Consider the following 25,431-nt stretch of genomic DNA (forward strand, 5'->3'; position numbering starts at 1 on the left):
GTGATTACTGGTTCACATTTTATCCTCCGCCTTAAACTAAAGGACAAGCCACAGAAACCTCAAAAAAAAAAAAAAAAAAAAGAAGAAGAAGAAAAAGAAAAAGACTTCTAAAATGGGGAAAGAAGTTCCCAGAGAAAATGGTAGTCAGCCCTTTATATCTACAGGTTGTCCATCTAGGGATTCAATCAACAGTGGATCAAAAGTATTTGGAAAAAAAAATTCCAAAAAGCATAATTGGACTTTGCTGAGCACAGGCAACTATTCACAGAGCACTTGCACTGTATTAAGTATCGTAAGTGATCTAGAGACGACGGAAAGTGTATGGGAGGATGTGCACAGGTTACATGCAAATACAACACTGCTTTACATCAGGGACTCGAGCATCTGTGGAGTCTGTCTGGTACTTGTGGGGGTCTTGGAATCAATCCCCCTCTTGGATACCAAGTGACAAGGGGCCTACTATATCTGTTTTCTGGCATCAGGGTACAAAAGCTATGCATCTATATACTATGAGGATAGAAGTTCACTTTTAATCCACTGAATGGAAAAATAATCACTTAACAATCACATGCATTAAGATACAAATAAAACTAATTAGTGGATATGCCTACTTGCGGTGAAATAACCCTAAATGCGAAATAAAGCACTGGAGGAAAAAAAAAAAAAAAAAACAAAGAAACAAACGGAAACAAAATTATCCGGTCAAAGGCGTTTTCAGGCCTTATGCTAGATACGGCAAGGAGACCGACTGACCACGTATCTGGTGTGTATTTAAACTGTATACATAGCTTGCAACTTGACAAATTATAAAGCTAGAGGGGAAAAATATGATGAAATCACTTTCCACACAAAGCTATGGTCTTTCTTATTACAAGGTTCAGAATTTGCTGGATTAACTATTTCCATTAGTCAAAGGCCCCCTAGCCAAGATCTTTGCTGATCACCAGCAATCTTTGGAATACTGCTCAGGGAGGTTCAAACTACCGTGTCAGGCTTTACCCCTAGGAAAATAAACGCTATCCGTAGGTGGCACAGGATTTCAAGTGTATGGAGTCCATGTTCTTTTCGACTTTGATTGAGAACATGACCCAGAGTACAATTAATAATAAGGGCAATTGTGTTGAAAATTGCAGAATTTGCCGGAAGGAACACACGGCCAGGCTTTCACGATGACTCATTTCAACTTCGCTTCAGCTGCTTTTGGAAAACGTCGTCTCCTGGGATGTAACTTCACCACTTGCTCTCACTCAGAAGTCATTTCCAGTGAAAACAAAGACTATAATGGAATAGTAGTTAAATCTATTCATGCAACCATAATCTTTGCAGAAAAAAATCTACTTAGCTGTCATCAAATTTTTTTTTCCCCCGAGGTCGAAAATCTGGGACATCAAATTCAGCAGTGAAAAATCTGAAGTCTTTGGAACAGCTGGGTTAAGGGGGGTATGTCCAGGGGGCAGTACAGTTGGACGTGCGTGTGCTGATTTATCCACTGGTATTTGCCCATCACTTCTTCCTAGCTCCAGGATAAACGGCTGCTGCTTCCTTCAGGTAGAGGACCCTGCAACCTTCTCAGTGCCGTTGGTGTCACCTAATGGAACTTGCTTTCTTGCCTCCTCCAATCTAACAGGAAGGCCTTGGATGGTGGGAAGGGCTCATTCTCCTGAAATGGTTATTTTCAATTAATCAATTTTAAAATGTTGAAATAAGTTCAAAATTATTCTTAAAATGCTGCCCCTAGGGAAGCAGCCTGCATTTTCAGAGATGGGATATACCTGGCTGGATCTGCTAAAACTGATCTAACCTGATCTGGAGTCAGATCTAAGGTAGGACCTGGTTTCACCATTTGCTTCATGTGTAACCTCTGGCACATGAACTCATCTCTCTAAACCTTTGTTTTCTCACCTGTTAAGTGCGGATCGTGTTCCTACCTTGGTAAAAGGGGACAAGAGGAGCTTGCTTGTGTGTTGAGAAAATTAAATTAACAACGTACGTGCAGTGCTTGGCCTGGAATCCGGCACGTAGCAGGCATTCCACAAACGCTAGCTTTTATGACTATTGTGATTAAGAACAGTAAGGACCACAACCAACGGGCTACTAAAGGTACTCACTCTCTCAAGCTGGCGAGAAAACATCAGAGTTTTGTTTCAAGGAAATCACTTCTTGCCAGTTTCAAAGACTCAAAACAGTCCAAGGCTGCAGTCCCCAGAGAGCTGAGATTCCCACAAGAAATGCCACAAAGCAGTGAACGGCAGTTCAGCAGGACACCTGTGGGGGCCGATATGTGCAGGGGAAAACAGAGCCCTCACCCGAGCGGCAGTGAAGGCGGCCTTGCCTTTCAAAGGAAGGATGCTGAAGGAGGACTGACCTCTCCCCTCACAGACAAGGTGGGACCAATGGATCAGGTCAAAGGACAAGACATGGCAGATTTGCCAGAAACATACCGTGGATGGTAATAACGGCCATGAATTCAGAATTAACGTTTACTTAACCATTCATCTGTTTTAAGTGACTTTACAGGGGAGAGGTTAAAAGATTTTTTAAAAAATCAAGTCTGTCAGCAGCTATAATTCACTTAAAAGTTAATAATGCCCTTAAGAGGTAGACCCTCTGGAGAATTCACTTATAAACTCAAGTAAGACAGCATACGGCAGGTCTGAGATTGATGTGCACCCAGTTACATCCAATTCATGACAAAAGGGGGACAAAATGTTGGACTGAAAAGAAAACAAAATCTTTTAATGGAACATAAACTTTAAATGTCTGATTTAACAATGACTTGAATATTGCATTGGATGAAAACTGCTATTTATAACACACTATGCAGCATTCAACACCATTCTGGCTGTAAATTAGCTCCCACTCCTACTTACCACTCTGAAAACGTTATCCCTTGCCACAGTGTGAAAATTTTGATATCTTTAATCTCTAAAATATTAGGGCCACCATCCAAAAACAAACAGCAACTTAGGAAGTATCGCTAAGTTCATTTTTTCCTTCCTTTTACATTTTCATACTAACTTTTTTTAGGACATGGTATTTAAATTTGCCTATGTTTATGGCAAATATATTCCATAGTTTGCAAAATCCAGGAAACCATCAAGTCCTTTCTGTTAAGGTAGAATGTAGATGTGTTTTACTTAGACAAAGAGAGAAGCTTTAATGATAGAATCTTAAGTAAACTACTACAGTGTTACCAAAGAGAGGAGACATAGCCTTCATTCCCTTAAAATATGCCTTCGCAGGAAAAGCTGAAGACTTACCGAAATATTCTGTATGGTACGCAGGTAAGACAAGCCTATGGGCAAGATGGGCTTTTTAAATCTTAGTTTAGTTTAGTTTAATTGTGGTTCTTATAAATGATTCTAAGTCTACTGGTTTTGGCTTGTATGTGGGATAAAAAGCTGTGCAAATGATCTCAGCTTATTTGAAAGTGGAAGATACAGAAACCGCTATCGAGAGAAGCTGCACCCACCCTGCCAGTTAATTCTTCAACACTCTGACCCCCTCTCTGGGCTGACATGGGAGCCGAGTGCCCGTGATCCCTGCGCCCTGAGGGCGTGGCTCCCGAGCCTAACTCCTTACACACTCACCATCAAGGCGCAGGTAAAGGAAGTTCCGAAAAGCAAAGTAATCCTCCATGATGGTCATGAGAGACGTCATCTGGCAGAAAAGCAGCACGCGGTGATTAGTCGCTCTCAGTTTTGGCAGAATACGATCAAGTAGCTCAAACTTTCCTGAGGCCCGATACAGCTCGGCCCTGAACCCAGAAATGCAAAACAAGAAGACAGTATTACTGCTGTCTTCTTGAAGGATCCAGAACACCTCTGCTCTTCATATGCACCTCGTACATCGTAAACATTCAATGAACAACTGCGGAATGAATGAACGAATGGATAGCCACTCCAGAACAACTCAGGGTATTTCACGGAAAAAGAAAACGTATTTCTACCAAACCCATCATATATGCTAGATATGACAGCAGATTCCAGAGAGGAAAAGAAACCTTTTCATGTTCCTAATACCTTCACTGTTTCTCTCCACTCTCTCTCCCTGTTTCTCTCCCTCTCAAACACATGCATACATGTATGTGTTGTTATTTCCTTATATCCCCACTTACTCAGTGTATAAAACGATTAATTTAGGGCACATAAGACTCATTCAAATACCCTCTGAGCGAGTGCACCGAGCACATGCTGGGCGTGTATATAAGCAGAACAGAACCCCTGCCTCCAAAGGGGTAATTAACAACTTGTGATAAGTATGACAAAGAAAAATAGCAGGTTGTTCTGAGAACTCAGAGCAACACGTGGTATCTTCTTTAGCCGAGAACTGAGTTTGGCAAATGTTGGCCCTGGACTGCTGCCTGTTTTTGTAAATAAAGTTTTATTGGAACACAGCCACGCTCCCTCGTCTCGGCCTAGGCTGCTTTCACGCTACCATGGCCAAGCTGAGCAGGTGCAGAGACTTTCTGGCCAGCCAAGGCGAAAATATTTGAGATCTGGCCCTTTGCACACAAAAAAATTTGGCAGCTACTGGTGTAGAGTGTCAAGGGGCGACCCTGCTGCAGAGAGCGCAGTTTAGCTAAAACCTGAAATAAAGGGCAAAAGGCAGCCAGGAAAGGAGGGGCTTGAGAGTGGACAGGAAGAAATGCCAGGAAGTGGGAAAAGTATGTGCAAAGGCCCTGAGGAGTAAAAGAGGCTGGTGAGTCTGAGGAATTGAAAAAATGGTGTGTGTGGCTTAAGCACAAGTGACAGGGTGGGAGACACTGGGAGATGCCAGCAGAGACGAAGAGGGTGGAAGTGGGGACAGATCCTGGAGGGCTCTGAGCTTTAGTTCTAAACACAGTGGAAAGCCACTGATGGGTTCTAAACAGGGAGCTAATGAGAGCTGACATTTTTAAAAAAGATTACCATGTTCACTGCAAAGAATGGATTAGGGAGGGGACAGAGTCCTGGGTTACATAGAATTTCAAGTAAAAAATACGATGGTAGAGTGTTGTTGGATGGAGAAGAATGTCAATGAGCTAAAGTAGGATTTTTTTTTCCTCCATGAGAAACCACTTTTCTCTTTTATCAACAGAGATGTGTTACATTATTTAAGCTTGGTTGTAGGGTTGGGGAAACTCACCAGTGCACATGCAGTCCAGTCTGTAACACTGAAATGTATCACTGGTGGCAGATTTTATGACACATTTAACAGACACATTTTCAAGTGCATGTCTTCCCAACGTCCATCCCCTGCTCTGAGAACTGTCCTCCAAACACTCCCTGAGGCCATGTTTTCAATATGCAACCCTAGCCAACCTGACGTGAACATAGGACCCAGAGAAAAGGGAGAAAAGGAGAGACAGGAGAGCCTGATGCCATTGGCTCTGGATGGCTTCCAGTTCCCGGTTCTTAGTCCAGTGACAGTCTGCCCTTGGGACCCAAGAATGACCCCTTTATCCTAATAATAAATTCTCTCTGGTGCCAAACAAGCAAAAGAGAGACTTGCTGTTAATGCAGGGTTCTTTTCTGCTGGTGTTGCAGACATGATGCTCTTCGACGTCCAGGGCTAATGGAAAACATTTCTTACACAGACCATACTCTAACAAATTACGACAACAAATTCCTATACGTGTGTAACAGATGAGACCTTTCCTCTCATGCACGTTAATGTTAAATATCAACTTGAAATTTAATATGATAAATTCTCTTTGCACCCAAGCTACACTATTGGTTATAAGCAACAACCATTTGAAGCTCTGACGTTTTTAGAACACTAGGACACTAATAAGTCTATTAAAGGAAATCTATGTCCTTTGAACAGCCACTTGCTCAAGGCATGTAGTAATTTATGCCAGTCAAGTAAAAAAGAATGCTGATAACAACTTCTGTATCCCCCACTGAGGAGAGAGGAGGGCTGAGGAGGCTGGCAGTATGTACATGTGCGATAAGAAGCAGTAGAGAGAAAAGTTTAGGTAGGACCAGTAAACTATTTTTTGGAAGAAAAAAAATATAAGATTTACCCATTGATGACCCCATTTGAATAGCCCAGGTGTTCAGCAAAGGATTCCTTTAAAGAAAAAAAAAAAAGGAGAAAAGAATTTTAAAAAATAGATATGTAATTATTTCCTTAATGATTATTTTATAGTGAACTCATCCTATCTATTTCTAGAGCACAGTTAAACAAAATAATGAATAAGCAAGAAAATACTTGTTACAGGATGAACCAGAAACTCTGTCTTTGAATTCAGACTATAGTCCTGCCAGAAATGTATCCTATAAGTTTCTGCATTTCTAGACTCTCATACTGAGATGATCAGGTTAGTTCACTCATCAGACAGCGGTTAAGGGTTCCCTGGCCAAGAGCTGAGCGAGTGAGGTACTGGGGATCCAGAGATAAATGAAGCAGTCAGGAGCTTAGAGTCTAGACTAGAGGAAGAGCTGCACAGAAGCAAACCAAGATTAATGTGACACAGAAATCTGCTGCTGAAATACTTAACAGTAAAAGTAACAACGATTACACACGTACTACGTATTACACACCTCAGTTTAGTGAAATCCTAACGTCCCGTCCACACTGTGCTTTTCTGTATTGTCAGTAAGGCCCTAAATGCACACCACCTCTCAGGCGACCGGCTTTCGCTTTTAAAATACAGAACTTAATCACATCCTTCCCTCCTCACTGATCCTGTGGAAGAGATAGATGCCTGCTCTCCATGTGATTTTCACATTCCTACTTTATGGAAAGGGAGACCATCTGCCAAAAGGAGGGCATGTCACACCTTCACATTAGCCACCAGCTGGCTCCCTGTTCTGCTCCCCTTCCTTCCCTGATCACCGAAGCTTTCCTCCAAGGGGACCAGATCTCTCCCTCTGGGCTCTGCTCCCAAACATGCTCGTCATTTATGGTAAGGCCCAGCCCCTCAAGATGTGGCCCTGCAGCAAAATTAACACCAATGGACCAGGGCCAAAGCCCCTACCCTGACTCCAAGAACCGTGCCTGCCCTCTCTGCAGGTGGCCATTCCTTCCTTTTCTTTAGGTTCCACTCCCGTCTCTAAGATGGTTTGTGTCACTGGACGGTAACAAGGTCAGGTATCAGCAGCATTTTAAAAACACTGTTTGTATTTCTCTGGTTTGAAGATCCCTAGGGAGGCAGCGAGCCCATCTGAGCGACTGGGTTCCCGACATGATGTGGTAAGAACAAAGGACGTGCAAACAAACAAAGCGAAGACAAAAGCAAAACGCACACACCATCTCTGGTTCACCACTGCGATACCTTTGCCAATGACTGTGGGTCTCATTTCCAGGAATATGCTCCTGAAAGTTTTGCACGTTAAAAAAAAATTGCAAATCAAACCCTGTCTTTCTATTGACTGCTACTTCAAATGTAAATATGCAGGCATTGGAGGACACCTTATGTTGCTTAAACTTAGCTTCTTTGATGCCCACCCCCGAGCCCCAACTCTTCCCAGGTGCTCCTGATGGAAGCTTGAGGATGGAAGGTGTCGTCCCCTTTCCTGACGCGGCCCAGCGTGTTTCAAAGGATCCTTTTTGTCCGATAACCAAAATGAGGTACGAATGACATAATTTTCATAATTTCTAAGTCCTAAAACCCCTCTATACAGTAAGTATCTTTAAACTCTTTTTAGGAACAATAAGATGGTGGGTGACAGGTTAACCTGACATGACCCCAATCATTTTCATCATTAGACCTTTTTGTTTGGCTCCCCCAACCCAACAGCACTCCCCACAAATTGATCCCTTCCATCCCGTTTATCACATTACTGGTTTATCTGACGCTTCAAAACTTTTTCCTTCTGCCAGTCCTATAATCTATTACCATCTGATGACAGGTCAAGTCCGCTATAGCTTGGAGATGCCGAGTGACTTACACCAGGTGACAGGTAAAAGGGACCTGGGGTGTGGACGCACCACCATACACTGGATTCTCCTTCTCCTACGTGTCGAAATAAGTTTGTTGGTGGGACTTTCTTTCCTTCCTTCCTTGCTTCCTTCCTTCTTTCCACCCTTCCCTCCCTTTTACCATGTTGGTATAGCCAATTATACTTAGATCGAGGACTTTCTACTCTATAAAAGGTGCTGCCCTCAAGGAATTAAAGGCAACAGCAGTGTCAGGAGTCTTTCTAATTTCCCACCGCAGCTGGGACAGGATTCTAGGACAGGGAGAGGGTGTGCAATAAATACTCTTACCTAACAAGCACGGTTACCAAAGACAAGGGAGAAAAAAAAAGAATCTTTAAAGTCAAGAACATTTCAAAGTCCCAGTTCCAAGAATATGATCCTGAAAGATGAATTCCTAGAACCTTCTGTTTATTTTTTTTAATAAACCAGTGCAGACGTGGAGCCTGCAGTGCCCGGCCCCATGCCTCCCGCTCACCTGCAGTGGAAACAAGCACGACACTGGCAAATAACTGCCCTGGGCGCCACCCGCATCCGCAGCGACACTGAAAAGTGGAGACTACAATTGTCGCTCTGTTTCCTTCCTGCTCAAGTCAATTATTCCTACTGGGGTAAAACTCTGTCCACTTAGGAAACCCATTTCCATGTAGTGAACAGGGCAGTAAATGTCCTCGCCCCTAAAAATCGCTTCCTAGAGACCAGAGCATCAGGATAAAAGCCTGGATTTACATCGTCATGATAGAAGCCAGGAAGGAAAGATAAATCTCAGTAACAGACTAAAGTCAGTGACTTTTACAGAGAAAATCTTTCAAGAACATCCTTCTCTTCCACAGGTAAATACATTAATATTTTTCACAGCATCCTTCTGAGGAAGCTGGATGTAGTCATCATTATCTTCAATTTCAGAGCTCCTAGCATAACAAGGCAATTCACAGCACTTACCCAAACCCACATAATGAGCTGTAGCTTACAACATTTTCGCGCTACTTTAAACCTCAGGTTATAAAATTCCAGATGCTCAAGGGCGCGATGCCAATGAGAAGCCATAACTAGAAACTTCATGTTTGTTAATTCTGCTCGTCAGGCTATCAGACTGTGCTGTTTCAACTTCAACACGCATTTTAACCGTTTTATTTATTAATTTATTTAGGAAGAAATTTTTGCTTTACGTAGTATTAGGAGGACTAGTACCATCAGGATCAGGGTCACAGCAGAGAATGCAGACTCACCTCGATGTGCTGAAACATATATGGGTGATTACAGATTTTTCTCAACTGCATGATAGTGTTCATCAGTGTCTTAGCACCTCCTTTCCCCTAAGAACAAGCAGAGAGAGTCAAAACAGAAGTTATGAACTGGATCACGTATCTCCCATTTTTAAAGAGTCGGCTTCCACAGAACGAGCAAAGAGCCACAGGTCTTCTCAACAACCTCCACCTCTTGTGGTCCGAAGTTCCCGTTACTCACACATAGAAGTTTCTGAATTAGATACAACACCTTCCTTGTGACTACCTCATCCTATAAGAGAGAATTAGGTCCGGATGATGGTTTTGGGAAATAACTGTCTATTCCCTAGGCTTCTGGGAAGACAGAAGCATGAACAGATAGATGCCCAGGAAATGAAATTGGATTTTAAAACCTTCTAAAATGCTACCCCATCCTCAGGCACATATATTTTGTGCAGAATTGACCTGAGCAGAGCTAACTATTTTGGAGATACAAACACTAAAATGGTGTTTATTTCTAACTGCCCCGATGCAGTGTGCAGTTAAAGGCTAAGAGATTCCCTTCGGCAGCAACAACAGCTACAAAAAAGGCCCAGCAATTTCTCTCCACAAATCAGCAGCCGCCGCGATGCTTGCTGGGAGCGTCCGGTGTCACGGCCATAGAAGATGCACGGTGGCAGCCTGAGTAGCATCATCTTCCGCAACGCACCTTCTTATCCTTCTCAGAACCATCTGTGAGGAGGATCCCTTTGGCTTGCATGTGACGATACAGAATCTTCTGCAGAGCCGACATGTCGCACTTGATCACATATTCAACCTGGGGGAAAAGAAAAGTAAGCAGGTAAGAGCAGGAGAGAGAAGGTGCCTGTTCTAAGACTGTTGAGACAGGGCTGTTGGTGGCGCTCCTGGAACCGCGAAGCTCTCTCTCTTTCCCCTTCTCATGAAGTGCGGGGTGGGATGTGGTGGTGACGGAGGGGACTACAGCCATCCGTGCTAAAGGTACCGTTATGACAAAGGGATCTTAGAAAGGTTATACGTAATAGAGGCTATGAAACTTCTTGACTTATTCCATATTTTAGAGAGAGACAGAGACCGAGAGAGACAGAGAACTGGCTTGCAAACTGTTCAAATTCAAAGATGTTCAATACAGAGTTCTGTTTTGTTTTGTTTTTCAGTATTTCCTCTGCTTCTCAACTATACCCCCTTTCATATGAACATAATAGTTTTAGGAAAAACAGTGCCTGGCCAATAACCTATGATTTTCTTTGTAAAACATTTTTTAGATGGTCATATGTGGCTACCTCCCAATGCTGATCCTAAAAGGAGATTTAGAAGAGCCCTAGGTTGACTAAACATAATTAACCTCTGCTTTTGAAAGATGAGAGGATACTGTCCAGTGAGGATACCAGGGGAGGGAAAGGAATTAATCCACAATCAGATGCAACTTTATGACCATCTTTTTTAGAGCAAGGCCTTGTGCGTGTCCATTTGCAATCACAGGAAAACCCAATTTAAAACAGTTAAAGGGAGTTCACGTGCTGGTGGTCTCCCACACACCTGCATGCTCCTAATGCATAAGATCTGCCTTGATTATTTCCTATCATTGTTTTTCTTTATTAAAAAAATCCCCAGAATACAAATGCACAATTTTCACAATAAACGTCAAATAAATGCCTAGAAATCTGCAGAAAGTGATTAAAAACAAATCAGCAAGCTGCCTAATGTTTAACAAACTGATGAAAAATGACCAGGTTATTTTCGGCTCCGAAGGCCAGGATGAGAAGGTCACAGATGAAGAGAAGTTGAATATTCATTCAATTGTTGCTTTAGAAGGACCCTGCCAGGCCAGATGGAACCGCAATTAATAGCCTTTTGCCACCAGTTTTGATGCACCAGATCAGATTCGAGAAAGGTTGGCTCTTTTGCAGAAAAGTTAAGAAAAGCAAGCGACCTGCCATAAACTTGTTTTAGTTTTTAACAACCTTCATGGCCAGCGAGGGGAAAAAAAATCTCCAAGTTTAATGAATAAGGATGCACTTAGCACAGGCTTGGTGTTTCACATACCTGATCATGTCATATTTTTAAAGTACTTTGACTTTTTCAAGAGCTATTGGTGCTCAATGAAACGTGATCACGGTGAAGAAAAATGTTAAACTTCAGACGTTAACAAGTATAATGATAAAAATAAGATTTAAGGCGAATATTATTGAGCTCTTTCTATGGACCAGGCCCCGTGCAAACAAGCTCTATGTGCCTTTTCTCATTTTACCACACAAGAGCTGTAGGAGAGAGCCACAGTTAGTGGGGTGTGGATTTTCTAAATGAGGTACCCACGCATCAGACTGGGTTGAACTGATGCCGCTATGTAACAGTGCACTTAGCACTGAACCACACTCCACTTTCTTAAGTTCTAGGCTGGGGATGACCAAAGAGACGTTCAGGCTTCCCAGGTCCGCCCTGATGTTCACCTTCGCCTGGGCCCCCCTGCCAGCCAGCTTCCGCACACCTTCCTGAGCGTGGGAAGGACGTCTGAGGCTTCCCCGTAAGTGCGGTCAGAGATGCAGATCCACCATGAGGGACCCTCAGCCCCTTCCCGTCAGTCAGCTGCTGCTGAGAGCTGGCGGAAAGGGAGTCTGGGAAGCAGGACGCATGCATATTGAGGCCACGCAGACAGGGATGTCAAACATCCCCACAGCGGCCAGGTCAGCAGAGAGGCGAGCTCATCCCTAGAATCTGATGGCTGCTGTGACCAGTCACCCCATAATCCTTATAAACTGCAAAAGTTTGGATTTTTATATAACGGATTTTCCTAAAACAGGGCATATTTTCAACTTGCAATGTGTGTGTGTGTGTTTTTAAAAAGCCTGTCTCTATTAGCCAGTTCTAGACATAAGTAAACAAGATGAAGAAGTTTTACGGAATGAATAAATGAAGAACTTCAGTTAATTGCCTTTTATAGCTCTTCTAAAGTAACAAACGGGGGTATGGGACAAATGAAAACCTTTAACACTCCAGCTCTGCAACTTGCAGGACCACAGCTACAGTACGCTGGGAGGTTGTTCAAGGCAGTCACATGACCGCTGTGCCCATTCTCCAGCTGATTCAGTAACTCAGGTCCACGCTGAACAGAAAGAGGGTTATCCAGAGATGCCAAGACCACAGGAAGTTAAAGAAATATCAACAGCATCCAGTCTCCAAGACGCATTCACTAGCAAAATACAATACCTGAGTATTTAGGCTTTTGCTGGGATAAGCGTGGTGTAAGAACCTTGTCAATATGTAATGTTTTCAGACTGTTAATGAACAGGGGGTTATGGAACAAATCTCTCTCACAGCAAACTGATCAACTTTGCACACTATCTTGCCAACTCCCACTTAAAAATGAACAGGATGAACCAAATCTGTCCAAAAAACGGAGTTATTACACAGAAAAACACAATGATGCAAAACACACATTTCAGAATTGGCTCGTCTAAAGAGAAAAGTCACATCAAACTATCTCATACAACAAATAGTGTACAATGCCAAATGATCTATGTTTAAGAGAACAAAAGTTAGAACTCCCAATATGTGTGGTTCCAAAATACAATCAGAAACATATTAAACAAATACCCAAATCTAACCAAAAAAATGTAGAGCTAAGGGGCTCAAAAGACATTCTAAGGCACTGAAAAGTTAGTGTCCAAAAAGTAATCTGAAAAACATTTGCTGGAAATGTTCACAGGAACTTAGACGATGTGTCTGTCTGTAATTTGCAGGAACTCCATTTTTCACTTACTATCAGAACAGTGCTATCACAAGCATCAAATATTAAACAAACACATGTCCGGGAAACCTGGCAAATGTGTATGAGGCCCTTTGATAACAATGCAAGTCCCCAAGCTCATAACCTTATTTGGCTCACAAGCAGAACACTTCTATGGAGCCGGTAAGAGTGAACTCAGTGAGGTTAGTGAAAAAAGGCTAAAGTTAAAATACAAGGCTAATGGATGTAATGTTACATTAATGTAAGTTAAAACTAAATGTGGTGAGACACAATTGACTCTGGTAATTTTATAAAAGCTGCCCCCATTGCTCGCTTTTGGAAACCAAGATGAAATGCTGAAATTCCCCTTCTCTCTCTATCCTACATTCTCTACTTCTATCTAACAAAAAAAAAGTACTTCATGGTGTTTCCCAGACTCCTCGAACTGAAAATACAAGCCTGCAGTTTCAGAAACACAATTTCAGGGGCAGATAGTTCAAATACGTTGGCAGGGGAAGGAGCCACAACGGCTGAACTTGCAAAACCTACTTTTTCTGGAAGCTGGGATTCCACTTCTTTCTTCAGTCTCCTCAGTAAAAATGGTCTCAACACCTTATGCAGACGTCTGATGATCAATATAGTTTCTTCTTCATTTAAGTCCACCTACAAGAAAACCTTAGATGAATTTGATCTTTTTGTTTTTTAAAAAAGGATGTTTCATGTAATAACTCTTTGTGCTACATTTATTATTGGTTTCAATACATGATTGAAATTTTATGTGCATTAAGGCCGGGTTTATACCCGTCATGTACACATCAGAATTCTGTTCCCACCTGCCTACCAGGTGGTAATAAAACAGCCTCTAAATGGGTGTCTTTGTCTTACTGCTGAGTTCTGGGGAAAAGGGCCCAGAGCCACCAATTTTAAATCAGTAGTGTTAACAGCTCAGAATTTTATGGGATATGATTGCCATAAAGGTTGGCTGAAGACTGGGGTAGGACACGGGCAATAGGGCAACAGTGAATGTGTTTGTTCTTCCTTAAAATTGAAGCATTAAGTTAGGCTCTTAACTTCGTCTGTCTCAGATGCAGAAACGTACCAAGGGAGCAAGGCTTGAACACAAAAAGCAGAACAGGGTAGATCCAGTTTATGCTGGTGGGTTTCTAAGCCCCTCTACTTCACTCTTCCTTTGCTCAGCTCTCATCTTGTTCAAGTTCAGTCCTATTTATAAAGCCTCTGCTTTCTCTTTCACCTTCCTCTATTAGCCTCTAGGGGGCAGAGCTGGTTGACATTACTTCCTACAAATGGGCAAGCCAATGAATTACTGACAAAAGGCCACAGTACCTATAACATACCTCAGAATTAAAGGGCCAAATCGCTCCGACATAAATTTCCCTAAGGCATTTTAAGTGGCTTTTCATTCCAATAGTTAAGAAACCCCTAATCAAAAGGACAGGTACCTATTTCTTTTCTGGCAACGGCCCATGTTTCCTTCCACAAATGAGCTCTAAGAGAAGACAGTGGAAGGAATGGTAGTAAGAAATTTGAAAATGGGAACTCCAGGATTTGAGGAGTATTTATATACCCACAAAACAGGCTCACCCTAACATCTGAAAACAATGTGTAAAGAAAATTAGTGTAAATTCATTTGGTTTTACACACCAACCATTTATGTGGAAACGGTTTAAAGGGAAGTCCAAATTTATAACAAGAACTTATTTTTTCTAAGGTTTGTGTTCAGTAGGTTGAGTTGTGGTTAAATTGAGTCAACAAACATCTCTGTGTTTATACCCCGGTGGCCCAGAGCAGTTACGCATTCCACCAGTCAGGAACACCCTCTGTTGGCCTGGTTGACACACTGGCAAAAAGACAAAGGGATGATGACACACTGGCAAAAAGACGAAGGGATGATGACACCCTGGATCCTAGGGTCACAGATCCATCACTAGGTCCATTTTCTTAGGACAGAAAAATAACCCTGGAATGGGAACACATCCGTCCACTGACTGGCTTCCTAGTACTGTAAAACCACTCTCTGGGTTTTCTGTGGCTCTCCTGTTCTCAGCGTTAGCGCTTTTCATTTCATTCCACGGTCATGCAGTGGGAAAAGAAAAGTTAGACCAATACCCTCTCTCCAGTCATGGCAAACGGAGCATTAAACCACTGTTCAAATGTGCTGCAGCTCTTAAAAATTGTGGGGAGGAGGAAGTTGAGGAGGGCCCAGAGTTCTGGGAGCTTATTCTGCAGCGGGGTCCCGGTCAAGAGGATCCTTCTGGGGGCCACGTAGTGAGTGTTCAAGACCTGAGTCAGCTTGCAGTGGTGATTCTTCATTCGGTGGCCTTCGTCCACGATCATGTATTTCCACCGAATCTACAACGAAAGAGGGAGGGCCGACACGTGGTGAGCACGGGAAAACACAGCTACTTCCGACAGGCAAGTGGTGGTGCGGAAAACCAAAGAGCCCATGCCTGGTACGTGACACGGCACGGTGCGCCTTAGGATAAAAGACTCTTAACAGTCTGCTTCCCACACCTGACAGATCACGTCAAACACCGTGCAACGATGAAATCACTCTTCTGCAGAGAAGGGAACTTGGGCCCAGAATGAAATGGTGCGGCCAGGACTAGCTCCTGTGTCTCCCCATCCACTACTCCTTCTGATAACGCCGTTTGTCAGGACAGCTATCCCAGATTTAATGGCCGTGTTACCTCTGCTCATAGTAAGTACAGAATACAGCGTCCCTCTTGAAGCACAAGTTGATGACTGGCTCCTCCAAGATGGTATCAGCAGGTACCTGCAGCTTCATGCCTTTTTCTCTATTACCTGAGCTGCCTACTACCTTGGCTTGTGTTCTTTCATTATTTTTTAATTTGAACTAGTTGCTAACATTTAAAAGTTGGAATATTTCACATAAAAATCTGGACAGCTGGCTTCTTTTTAAAAAATTGTAAAATCTGGCAACCTGGATCTCTTATTTCACACATCTTACTTACCTGCCAGGTCTTGGACCCTTATTTCAAGATGTCTGACCGTGAAATGCTATACTTACTGGCAGAGAGGGCAGTGCTAACATATCATTCCTCTGTTTACGCCAAAACTTCAGAATTAAACACAATATATTCCCCCAGCATGACGATCACTTCAAAGATAAAGAATGACCAATATGACATGACCTTCCTTCCTAAGTCTACACACGGTCCCTTTCCTCTCATAGCTGACCCTGCAGCCCTCTTCAAGGTCATTGTTTCTTAAAGTGAGAACAATGAGGAATATTCCACTAAGCCTATTCATTCTCTGTAAAACAGCAGCCATGGCCAAGAAAAGCATCTGGTGCTCAGATGTCCCTGGATGCCGCTGCAAAGCTCCGAGAGAGAGGAGGGAGCCAGCAGAGCTTTCTGCAGCATCCTCGCCGCCCTCATTAGGAGCACCAGGGAAGTCAGGGGGAAGGAAAGAAGATCACCAGTCAGGCTGCGACGTTCGGGTGAAAGAAACCACCTGAGTTCTGATTCTTCCCTCCTCGACCCCCTCTAAGAAAATTGTTTAAGAATAATTAAAGTGGTACGATCAGTTGTCCCAGGCTGACCAAGAGCGTGAAAAGAGGCCAGGAGATGACAAATGCACTGAAACAAAGGGAGGGTACAGCTCAGTGGTAGAGCACATGCTCAGCATGTGTGAGGTCCTGGGTTCAATCCCCAGGACCTCCGTTTAAAAAAACTAGTAAATAAATAAACGTAATCACCCCTTCACAAAATGCATTTAAACAAACATTCTAAGTCTACTTTCCTGCCTAATTTAGCTTATGAAATAACAGACAAGGAATCAGAGGCCTAAGATTTTGCAACTGGGTCTACTGCTAATTAGGTCTTCCACTCGGGAAAAAGTCACTACCCCTTTCCAGAACTTCATTTCTCTGGCAACAAATAAAAGCGATACGTCTCGTTACCAGGCTTCTCCGATGAATTTGGAAATACATATGCAGAAGACACAATATGAATTTTTTTAAAGGGTCTCAATCGTACAGACACATTCCCACAGTTATACTGAAAACACGTCATTTCTGACACTGCCAAATTCATCTCGGAGTTTGAAGAACAGGAACACAGCATTGTTGCTGGTGCCATATTAATTACTAAACCTCCCCTGGGAACCCATCTCCTGTATGTTACTTCCTAGATGCCTGGGACCTTCCGTTCCCAGAGCAAAGGTTTAATGCAGAGATAGAACAGACCCCAGAAACAGGGATTCTGTTCAATTCTAGCCATAACTTAGTTTCAGATTATAGTGCTTTCAAAACACCACAGGATGGAAGAAATTACTAAAAGGGAAAAAAACAAGTTTTCATACGTGCTACATGACAGACAGTACTTCCATCACTCTATACGAGTGTATTAGGAGGCAAGATGATGTAAGTGGAAGAGAAATTTCTACTTTTTGGCTAAAGGACAACTTAGGACATACAAATCAGCAGACATGTAGGTGACAGGTAGAAAACAACTCTTTCCCAGTTCCCAATAAACAGTCACAGAAACAGCCCAGAGGAGTTCAAACGATAATAGCCCAATATTTCCCTGAGAAAATCCTGAAACAGGGATAGTACAAAAGCTGCCGCTTGGGTAAGTGTTCATATGGAGAAGACCATATGGACAGATGCCTACTCATCTTTGGAGAGACAAAGGCACCAGAGGAATGAAATGACGCTACTGACAATATCCCAGGGCAACAAAAACAATTATTTCTTCCACAAGCATGATGTTCTGGGCTGTTGGAGAGAAAAAGAGTTGCAGAAGGAACCCAGGTAAATTTTTTAAGAGATGTAAACTCATTAACTATGAGAGGCTAGGAAAGAATCTCTGGATCAATGACACACTAAAAGAAAAAAAAAAAAGCATGCATAAAATTAAAAACCCATGACCAAAATACATCCGACTCGTTGAAAAAAAAAGAGAGAGAGGGAGAAAGATAAGCCATCTAATGATCAAATTATACTAGTGGGTATAATTTGGGGAATACTTTACACGCCAGTGCAATGGTCCGTAATCAGAGCTAAAAGAATTTTTTTAAAAATACCTTTGCAAGGATGTGCTTGTCTTTTATAATGTACTCATAAGTAGTCAGGAGGACGTTGAATTTGCCACTCCGGAGCTGGGGGACGAGAGAGCGACGCATGGCAGGGGTGCCCTGAATGGGAAGAAAAAAATAGATGTCTCTCACGCGATGGAAGTGCATGTGCCTTGTCCCTCACTATTCATGGCTTAATGGAGCCCAGACACGTGACTAAGGACGGCACATACATGCAATTATCATACACGGTCCATTATCCGGGAAGAAAGTGCTTGGCAAAATTGCACACGCGTCTGGACACTTTTCAGACCCTTATGGAGAGGCTTTCCCGCTGAAGACCGAGGGAAGGCAGGGAGAGGAAAGGAAATTACGGTGACCTCACGGTAGCAGAGAACCCGCCGCTCTGCTGAAAGGCTCCGTTTCCGCGGGAGCGGACAGCAGGCACCTGGGGAACTGCCGAACTTTGCAGGGACAGCGGGCACGGCGGCGGCAGCACGCGGGATTGTGATATTTGTCATTTGTATTACTCTCATCAGAAACCTCGCAATATGATAATTAACAATTTTCTTCTGCATTTCACTATCTGAAAGTAATTATGGTTTATTACAGTAATCTTCTTGGGATGATTAACTCTCACTGTTTAGTACATGATGTACATGACAAAACTTTACAACCAAATACAGTTCACAGATGTGCATATGGGATGAAGAAAATAGGGTCTATTTTTCGCTTTTCCACATTTATGTATAAATACAGCATTCCAAACCTTGTAAGAAATTTTCACCACAGAAGGAGCCCATTTGTCAAATTCATATGTCCAGTTAGATAGAGTCCTATAGAACAAAAGAGACATTCGTATAAAACACAGACATTTGTATAAAAATCAGTGGTCAAAAAGATGATCTTACTTACTTTCAGGCCTCACCTTAAAAGGGGCTAGAGAATATAAAACATCTCAACTACGTATTTATTTCAAAGGTGTGGAAATAAGAGATGTTAGAAATAAACTGCCACAAAGCATGACAAATTTGTTTGTGGGTTCATAAGAAAAAAATTAAAGAATGCACAAACATAAAGGGCAAAAAAAAAAAATCCTTAATTTTAATACTGAAAAATAGCAATTACCACAGTGATTTCGGAACTCTAGAAACAGCCATATCAAGTTCAGAGAAAAGCTGAGTCCAGAAAAACAAAGTATAAAAGCACATCAAGGTATTAAATAAATCTGTCAAGAGGGAGCGGGGGAAAAATACTGAATGCCTTTTTTTAAGATCTGAAAGCATCAATGTTATATGTGAATCAGAACATGCAAAATATAGATAAAAAAGCAAAATATATGTTCAAAATGTAGATAACAGAAAGAATGTCTAAATATCACAGATTCAAAAAATACAAATTAAAGAGGCCTGCAAATAATTCTCATTTAGACAAAATTTGAAGGAAATACTAAAACAGAGTATTTTTTCTCAAGGCCCAAGTCTGCAATCACTGTAGATCTCAGTGAACAGTACTGCAACCTCACACCCATAGCCAGAGACACCACCCTCCAGGGAGGGCGGTTTTCAACAGGTATTCCTTCTCTCAGGAGTGTCTGCTAAAGACCCACCAGGAGCCTGCAGGGGGCGAGGCACTGGGAATTTAATGGAGAACAGCGCAGATCGGTCCTTATGAAACAACAAAATCACTGCAGATAAACTGCACGAACTGAGGGCGGTTTAATGCAGAATTCACAGCAATGATTTTGACTTAGATTCCACTTTAAAAGAGACACCAAAGGACAATTTAAGAATATATAATTTTTGAATATGTGTAACCTTTGGGAAATGGAGCAAGAAAAAAAAACAAAGAAATCTTTAAAAAAAAAAATCAAAAGCTTCTGGCTTTTTCAGCCACTTTAGGGGTGACAATGAGTAAGACACACTGTGCAGTGTGCAATGCTAAGGGCTGGTCTGATCACTCCATCCTGTGCTCAACTAGCCAATCAAAGAGGCTGGGGTGGGGGCGGGGCGGGGAATGAAAACCTAACACCAGATTGCAGGCTGTCAGTGATCCCACTGCGGGCTACAATTCTGCCCTAAACAAGACACAAGGGCAAACTGTGAACAGGGCAGGCTGCCGCATAAAGACAGAGAATCGCAGAACGAAGGGCTCTACTCACGAAAGGGGCACAATGATGAGATAGGGGCCGTTGAGTCTTTTGTGCTCCATCAGGTAAGTGATGAGTGCGATGGTCTGAATGGTCTTTCCCAGCCCCATTTCATCAGCTAAGATCCCGTTCAAATTGTTATTATACAGAGAAACCATCCATTCCAGGCCCTGGAGCTGCAATGAAGAGTAATTGCTTCAATTATCCAAGATCTGCACAGGTAATTAATACTAATACAACTCAAGTGAGGCTGTGACTTCTTAACTCCGTGGTGCCGCACGTTGGATTTCCCACTGTAGGGAAGCGGGGGAAGAAGCACCAACACAAAACGAATTTCGAATACGAGCCTGTAATCATCTCTGCTGCTTGGCAGGTGCTGAGTGCTAATCAGATTTAGAAATGATGGGCTGGAGCGGACTGGGGGGATCTTAAGCAGCTTTGCTGTTCATCCCTACTTAGCATTTCACAGCGTATGACATTCTCGAATTATTATCAATGAAGAAAACCCAAACTAAAGTTCATCCCCACCACTCCAAAAGCAAAAAGCCAACGGGAGGATTAAACAAAAACAAACCAGAAGGCAGCTTTGGCATAGGGATCACAGGTCATTATAAACGGCCTTCTTGGTAACGAAGAGACTCCCCTCGGTGTGGGATCCCCTCAAGTGAGGAGGCGGAGTGACCAGGGAGCCAGGGCCACCTGCTGGACCCACAGGAGGGCACTTCCTGGGGGAGAAAGCTCCCAGGCATCACGTGGAAACTCTGCAATGGAGGTGCTGCTCCCCAAGGGCAGCTGACTGTCAGGAAACGTGCTCAGCATATTTATAAAGTACAAAAGCACAGCACCAGAGGCACAGCTTGGATTTCCCATGTTAAGCACAAGGAAGACTGGGTGAAAACACAAAACTGTTCAACTCCCGTCTCCCAACCACCAGTCCCCTTCCACCACCACATCACAAATGACAGGATCAACTCTCACTCCCTCCCTCTCTCTCATTTAGCTTGCTAATGAACTTATGCTTAGGGAAATGTTAATTTTCATTTGTTTTATGTAAAAACAGAGCTAGTCATTCTTTTATTTTAAATATTTGTGAAATGGTTATTCTGTGCAAAGGACCGTGCAAGGAGCTAAAGCAGGTGGGTACCTCGGTGTGTGAAATGCACACCTCTCTCCAGAAGGCTGCGGTCAAAGAGGAGACAATAAGCCATCTGTGTACCAAGAAGCAGTTGGCAATGCCAACGCCACACATATGAAAGTTTCTTTTACGAAGAGCACTGCCGTGGTTTGAAGAAATTACTTGGATAAGCCCCTGGGGGTGCCACTTGTACCACGCAAGACCCGAATCAGCCTAAAGGTTTCTGCAGAACAACGGCAACACTGCGAGATGAGAGGGGTCAGTGCCAGGGCGCCCATGTGACTGGTTGGCACGGGACAGTCCTGGGTTGCACCTATTATCAGTAATAAGGGCCCCTGTTTGTTCTCATGGGGATCCAGACTTGGAACAGTAAACTATACGTTACCCCTAGTCACATCTGAGAGTATTTTCCATATTTATTTAACCACAGAACCTGTTTTCCCCTTTCTTTTGGAGGCATATCTCATGGGACAGGTGTCCCAAGGAACACACTTTAGGAAACACTACAAAGTGGCAGGAGGTAGAAGACAGGGGCAGACCTCACCCCAGACAGGGCACATGAAACACCCCTCATGTTTACAGTCTGGCTTCATCAAAACACAGGCGCTCACCACTTTACTGTGCCTTAAAAAAAAACAACGAAAAAATACCCGTAAACGTAGTAGATAGCGACTCTCAGGTGGCTGAGCCCACAGTGTTCAACTTCAGCCATCGCCAGAAACTTTGAAGACAGACATACTTCATTTACTTCAAAAAAAAAAAAAAAAAAAAAAAGGCACAGATTTTCCCTCCACTCATAGAACGTGCCTCGGTTTTTCCATTTTGCAGGGATCCATGATAAAATGGTTCCAAATGTTAAGCCAGGGTTGCCAAAAAGACGATTCACCCCAAAACCATAAAAGAGAAAGCAGGGGTGCCCGGGTGAAGACGGTAAATGGCACGCTCTACCGCGAGAACTCCAGGCGCAGTGGGGAGACCGGCCATCGTAGAAGCAGGTGACCCCAAACGTCGCACCACCATCAAAGCTCTTAAGCAACCGGCATGAGCACCACACACCGCTACTAAAATCGGGTAAAAGACAGTGGCTTACGGACAAAACACAAACCCTGCCAGTTACCTGGTAATGCTTCAGGGTCCCGTTAATGAGAAGGGCAGACTGCTTCTCCACCCTCTCCGAGATGGCGTGCGCCACCGTGTAGTAGGACTGGGAGCCCCTGGCGCTGTACTGCATGCTGTACTCGTCGTCCACGTCCTGTTTAGCCGTCCTGAGGCAGAGGAAGCCGAGTCAACCGCGAGAACCAAGAACCTAAAAAAGCTGCAGTAAGCCTACATCTATTTATCACCTACTCATGGCTGGTGGTTCAAACACATTATCTGTGACCCTTGCAAAACAGTAAGCAAGGCAGACATTATTATGATGATCCCCGTTTTATGCAGGTGCAGAACTGCCGGCTCAGAGAGGTGCGTGAATTTGCCCGGGTCACGAGGAAGGTGGTGGCGTCAGGATGGGACTACGGGCCAGATGCACCTCCAGTGACCGCTCTGAGCAGCAACCCCACACCTGCAGAGTCACACCTTGCCAGTGAAGCTGTCCTAGGCCCTTAAAGTACAAAGATTAAATCCTACCCACAGAGCACTGCCTCAAGCCTGGAAGACAGGTGAGAGGGGGCCGAAGGTGATGCTAAACAGCCGGGAAGGAGGGAAGGTAGTCTTCCATTTTCTACGCCCTGTTAAGGAACTAGTGGGTCATTCTACAGGCAATGAATGAGGAGCCCTCCAGGGGTCCTTAAGACCTTCAGTGAAGAAGGCGGGGCCGACAGGTAAAACAAAGGTTCCTGAAGGGGGCGTTCAGCCCTGGAATAAAATGAGAACAAATTCATATTCGAATGTCTATTTCTGCTGTTTTTTAATCTCATCACTCAAAAATGTTTTATTTTGCATATTATTTCACCCCAACTTTCTTTTAATACTAGAACTGTTCAAGCAAAGAGCTGTGTAGACCGCTGATGGAGACGACCACCAGGGTGAGGTGTGGAACTGGGCGCTCAAGAGAGGGGAAGGAGAGGTCCTGAGGGCTCCAGGGTGATACAGAGACTGGGCAGGGGGGCTCGGTGGCTGACGAGCGACAGCAGAGAGGACAGTGGAGGGAGGGGCGTTTCTCACTTGGGATTCTGGGTGAGCGTTGGTGCCATTAAGGGAGGTAGGAAAGGAAGTGAGGCAGCTGTCTGGAGGGGCAAACTCCACCTGGGGCACAAGTGCAAACGACAGGTAGGGAGGCCAAGAGAGAGGGTTTGGGAAGGAGCCGAGCAGTAGGACAGCCACTGGGGCCTGGGGGCCGGGAGCTCAGTGGGAACTTCTGATGTCAGCGTTTCCAGTGGCATGCGGCCATGACACCGGCTTCCTTCCTTGGACAAAGTTCTCTAAAAGGTAATTCATAAAGCATAACCCTCCTGAAATGCATCTGCAAGAGAGAAAGCTCTGAGAGGCACCTACTCAATGATCTGCTTGGCGTCCTTCTCAGAAACCTCTTCACTGTTTGGATCCAGGAGTATTTTCTCTTCAGTTTCCTGCCTACTGGACTCTTCCTCCTCATCCTGGGAAAGGAACAAAGATATGAGGGAGAACCCTTCTCACCAAGGGACTCTCTCTGGCATTTTCTCAAAAGAGAGTAAATAGTATTCAACCTCCCAAGTGAAGTGAATACAACTGAAGGAGGAAGTAAATTTAACACATACGTAACCGAGATACCGAACACTCCATCACTATTTAAATCACTGAATGAAAGAACCAAAGGAACCCCCTGAGGGTCCTCTGGGACCCCTGCTCCCAAGAGTAAATATGTAAAAATCATGCTGTGAGTATTTGTCATTGTTTGGTCATGAGAGTCCCGTAGACCATACCTGCTCTTGCTCACTTAGCAACATCCTACACGGTTCTCTGCAAAGCCAACTGAAGAGATCTTAGTATTGTCCTTCTCATAAAAATGCTCCCAGTGGGCCCTGGATGGTCCCACACGCATCCACGGTGGAGGGACTGGAGCTTGTGAGCACGGCCTTCTGTGTGTGCTTTCTGTGGCTACTTTACAGCACACATTTCTGGATATTTCGATTAAGACTGCCAATGACTTGGCAAAGGATTCATTACCTCCCCACCTTTCAACTGTGCACTACGTTCTGCTGGCCCATTTGAAAGCTTCACGAAATACCCATAATGTCCACTACTACCTATGGTGTTGAATCTTTCCAGATAACTGAGGAGAATTTCCTTTAAAAGGAGGCTTAGAGAGAACAATAATTTTCCATTACTCTTTTTTTTAATTAAGAAAAGAATTTTTTTTTTAAATGGAGGTTCCAGGGATTGAACCCACGGCCTTGTGCATGCTAAGCACACGCTGTATCACTGAGCTATACCCTCCCTGCTTCCATCATTCTTGAATGAAACAATACACACTGACACGATGGTAATGCTGAAAATCAAATCTATGATCACAGACCACTGAGCCCCAAGGGGTAAACTGAGGAGTCGGCATAGCTCCCTCACGGCCTGATGAACACTGAGAGGAGACGGTGACTCGCTAGGTGACAAGGACCGGGTGTTCGAACCCTCAGGTCAGAGTTCACTCCATTCCCAGCTGTCTGGGGTGGTCTGCACTTGTCAGCCTCGGGATGGCACCTGTGGGTTGAGTCGCCTTCTCTCCCTCTTCTGTCCCTCCCTGGCTCTCCGGCTCAATGAGAAGTTCCTTCCAGTGGATCATTTACAGGCCCATTCACCCAAGTAAGCATACGGCACTTTTAAAATTGATTTTGTAAGCTTCAAGTATCTCAGAGAGTAGCCTACAAAAAAATAGCATGCCTCCAGAAGTATTTCCTTGTTAACAGTATGCTTTTTATTAATAAAAAATATGTAACTTTTATTATCTTTCCTCTTTGCAAAAGCAATGTGTCCATGGTAGATTGATTCAGAAAACACAGGGCTACAGAACAGAAGGAAATAACAACTGTCTTAAAATCCTGGTGAGTTGTTATTGGTAAGGCTGCTCTGATTGGTCCAAGGCATCTGTGCCGGGACCTTCTCTGACCCCAGATTCCACCACACTGGTGAACATCAGATTTAATGACTACATGCTAACAATGATCTACTAAAGGAGATAAAAATCTTCTTTCAACCTTTCTATCTGTAGTTGGTAAGCATTTTAAAGTTGATCTAAAAAATA

At 43.6% G+C, this 25,431-nt stretch overlaps 1 protein-coding gene across 7 annotated transcripts in view; it reads right to left on the reverse strand.

Annotated features, from left to right (window-relative positions):
* Positions 1 to 25,431, reverse strand: part of SMARCA2 (SWI/SNF related BAF chromatin remodeling complex subunit ATPase 2) — a 164,626-nt gene that overhangs the window by 85,008 nt on the left and 54,187 nt on the right. For all 7 annotated transcript variants that reach the window (XM_074361638.1, XM_074361640.1, XM_074361639.1 and 4 more), the window contains exons 13-23: positions 23,712 to 23,812; positions 22,336 to 22,483; positions 20,096 to 20,259; positions 18,704 to 18,770; positions 17,944 to 18,054; positions 15,004 to 15,246; positions 13,426 to 13,539; positions 9,841 to 9,948; positions 9,135 to 9,221; positions 6,008 to 6,054; positions 3,591 to 3,757 (exon numbers count right to left, since the gene is read on the reverse strand). In XM_074361638.1, the coding sequence (XP_074217739.1) occupies positions 3,591 to 3,757; positions 6,008 to 6,054; positions 9,135 to 9,221; positions 9,841 to 9,948; positions 13,426 to 13,539; positions 15,004 to 15,246; positions 17,944 to 18,054; positions 18,704 to 18,770; positions 20,096 to 20,259; positions 22,336 to 22,483; positions 23,712 to 23,812 (1,357 nt within the window). The remainder of the gene's footprint in view (positions 1 to 3,590; positions 3,758 to 6,007; positions 6,055 to 9,134; positions 9,222 to 9,840; positions 9,949 to 13,425; positions 13,540 to 15,003; positions 15,247 to 17,943; positions 18,055 to 18,703; positions 18,771 to 20,095; positions 20,260 to 22,335; positions 22,484 to 23,711; positions 23,813 to 25,431) is intronic.

The sequence above is a fragment of the Camelus bactrianus genome, chromosome 4, assembly GCF_048773025.1.
Source record: "Camelus bactrianus isolate YW-2024 breed Bactrian camel chromosome 4, ASM4877302v1, whole genome shotgun sequence".
Lineage (NCBI taxonomy): Eukaryota > Metazoa > Chordata > Mammalia > Artiodactyla > Camelidae > Camelus > Camelus bactrianus.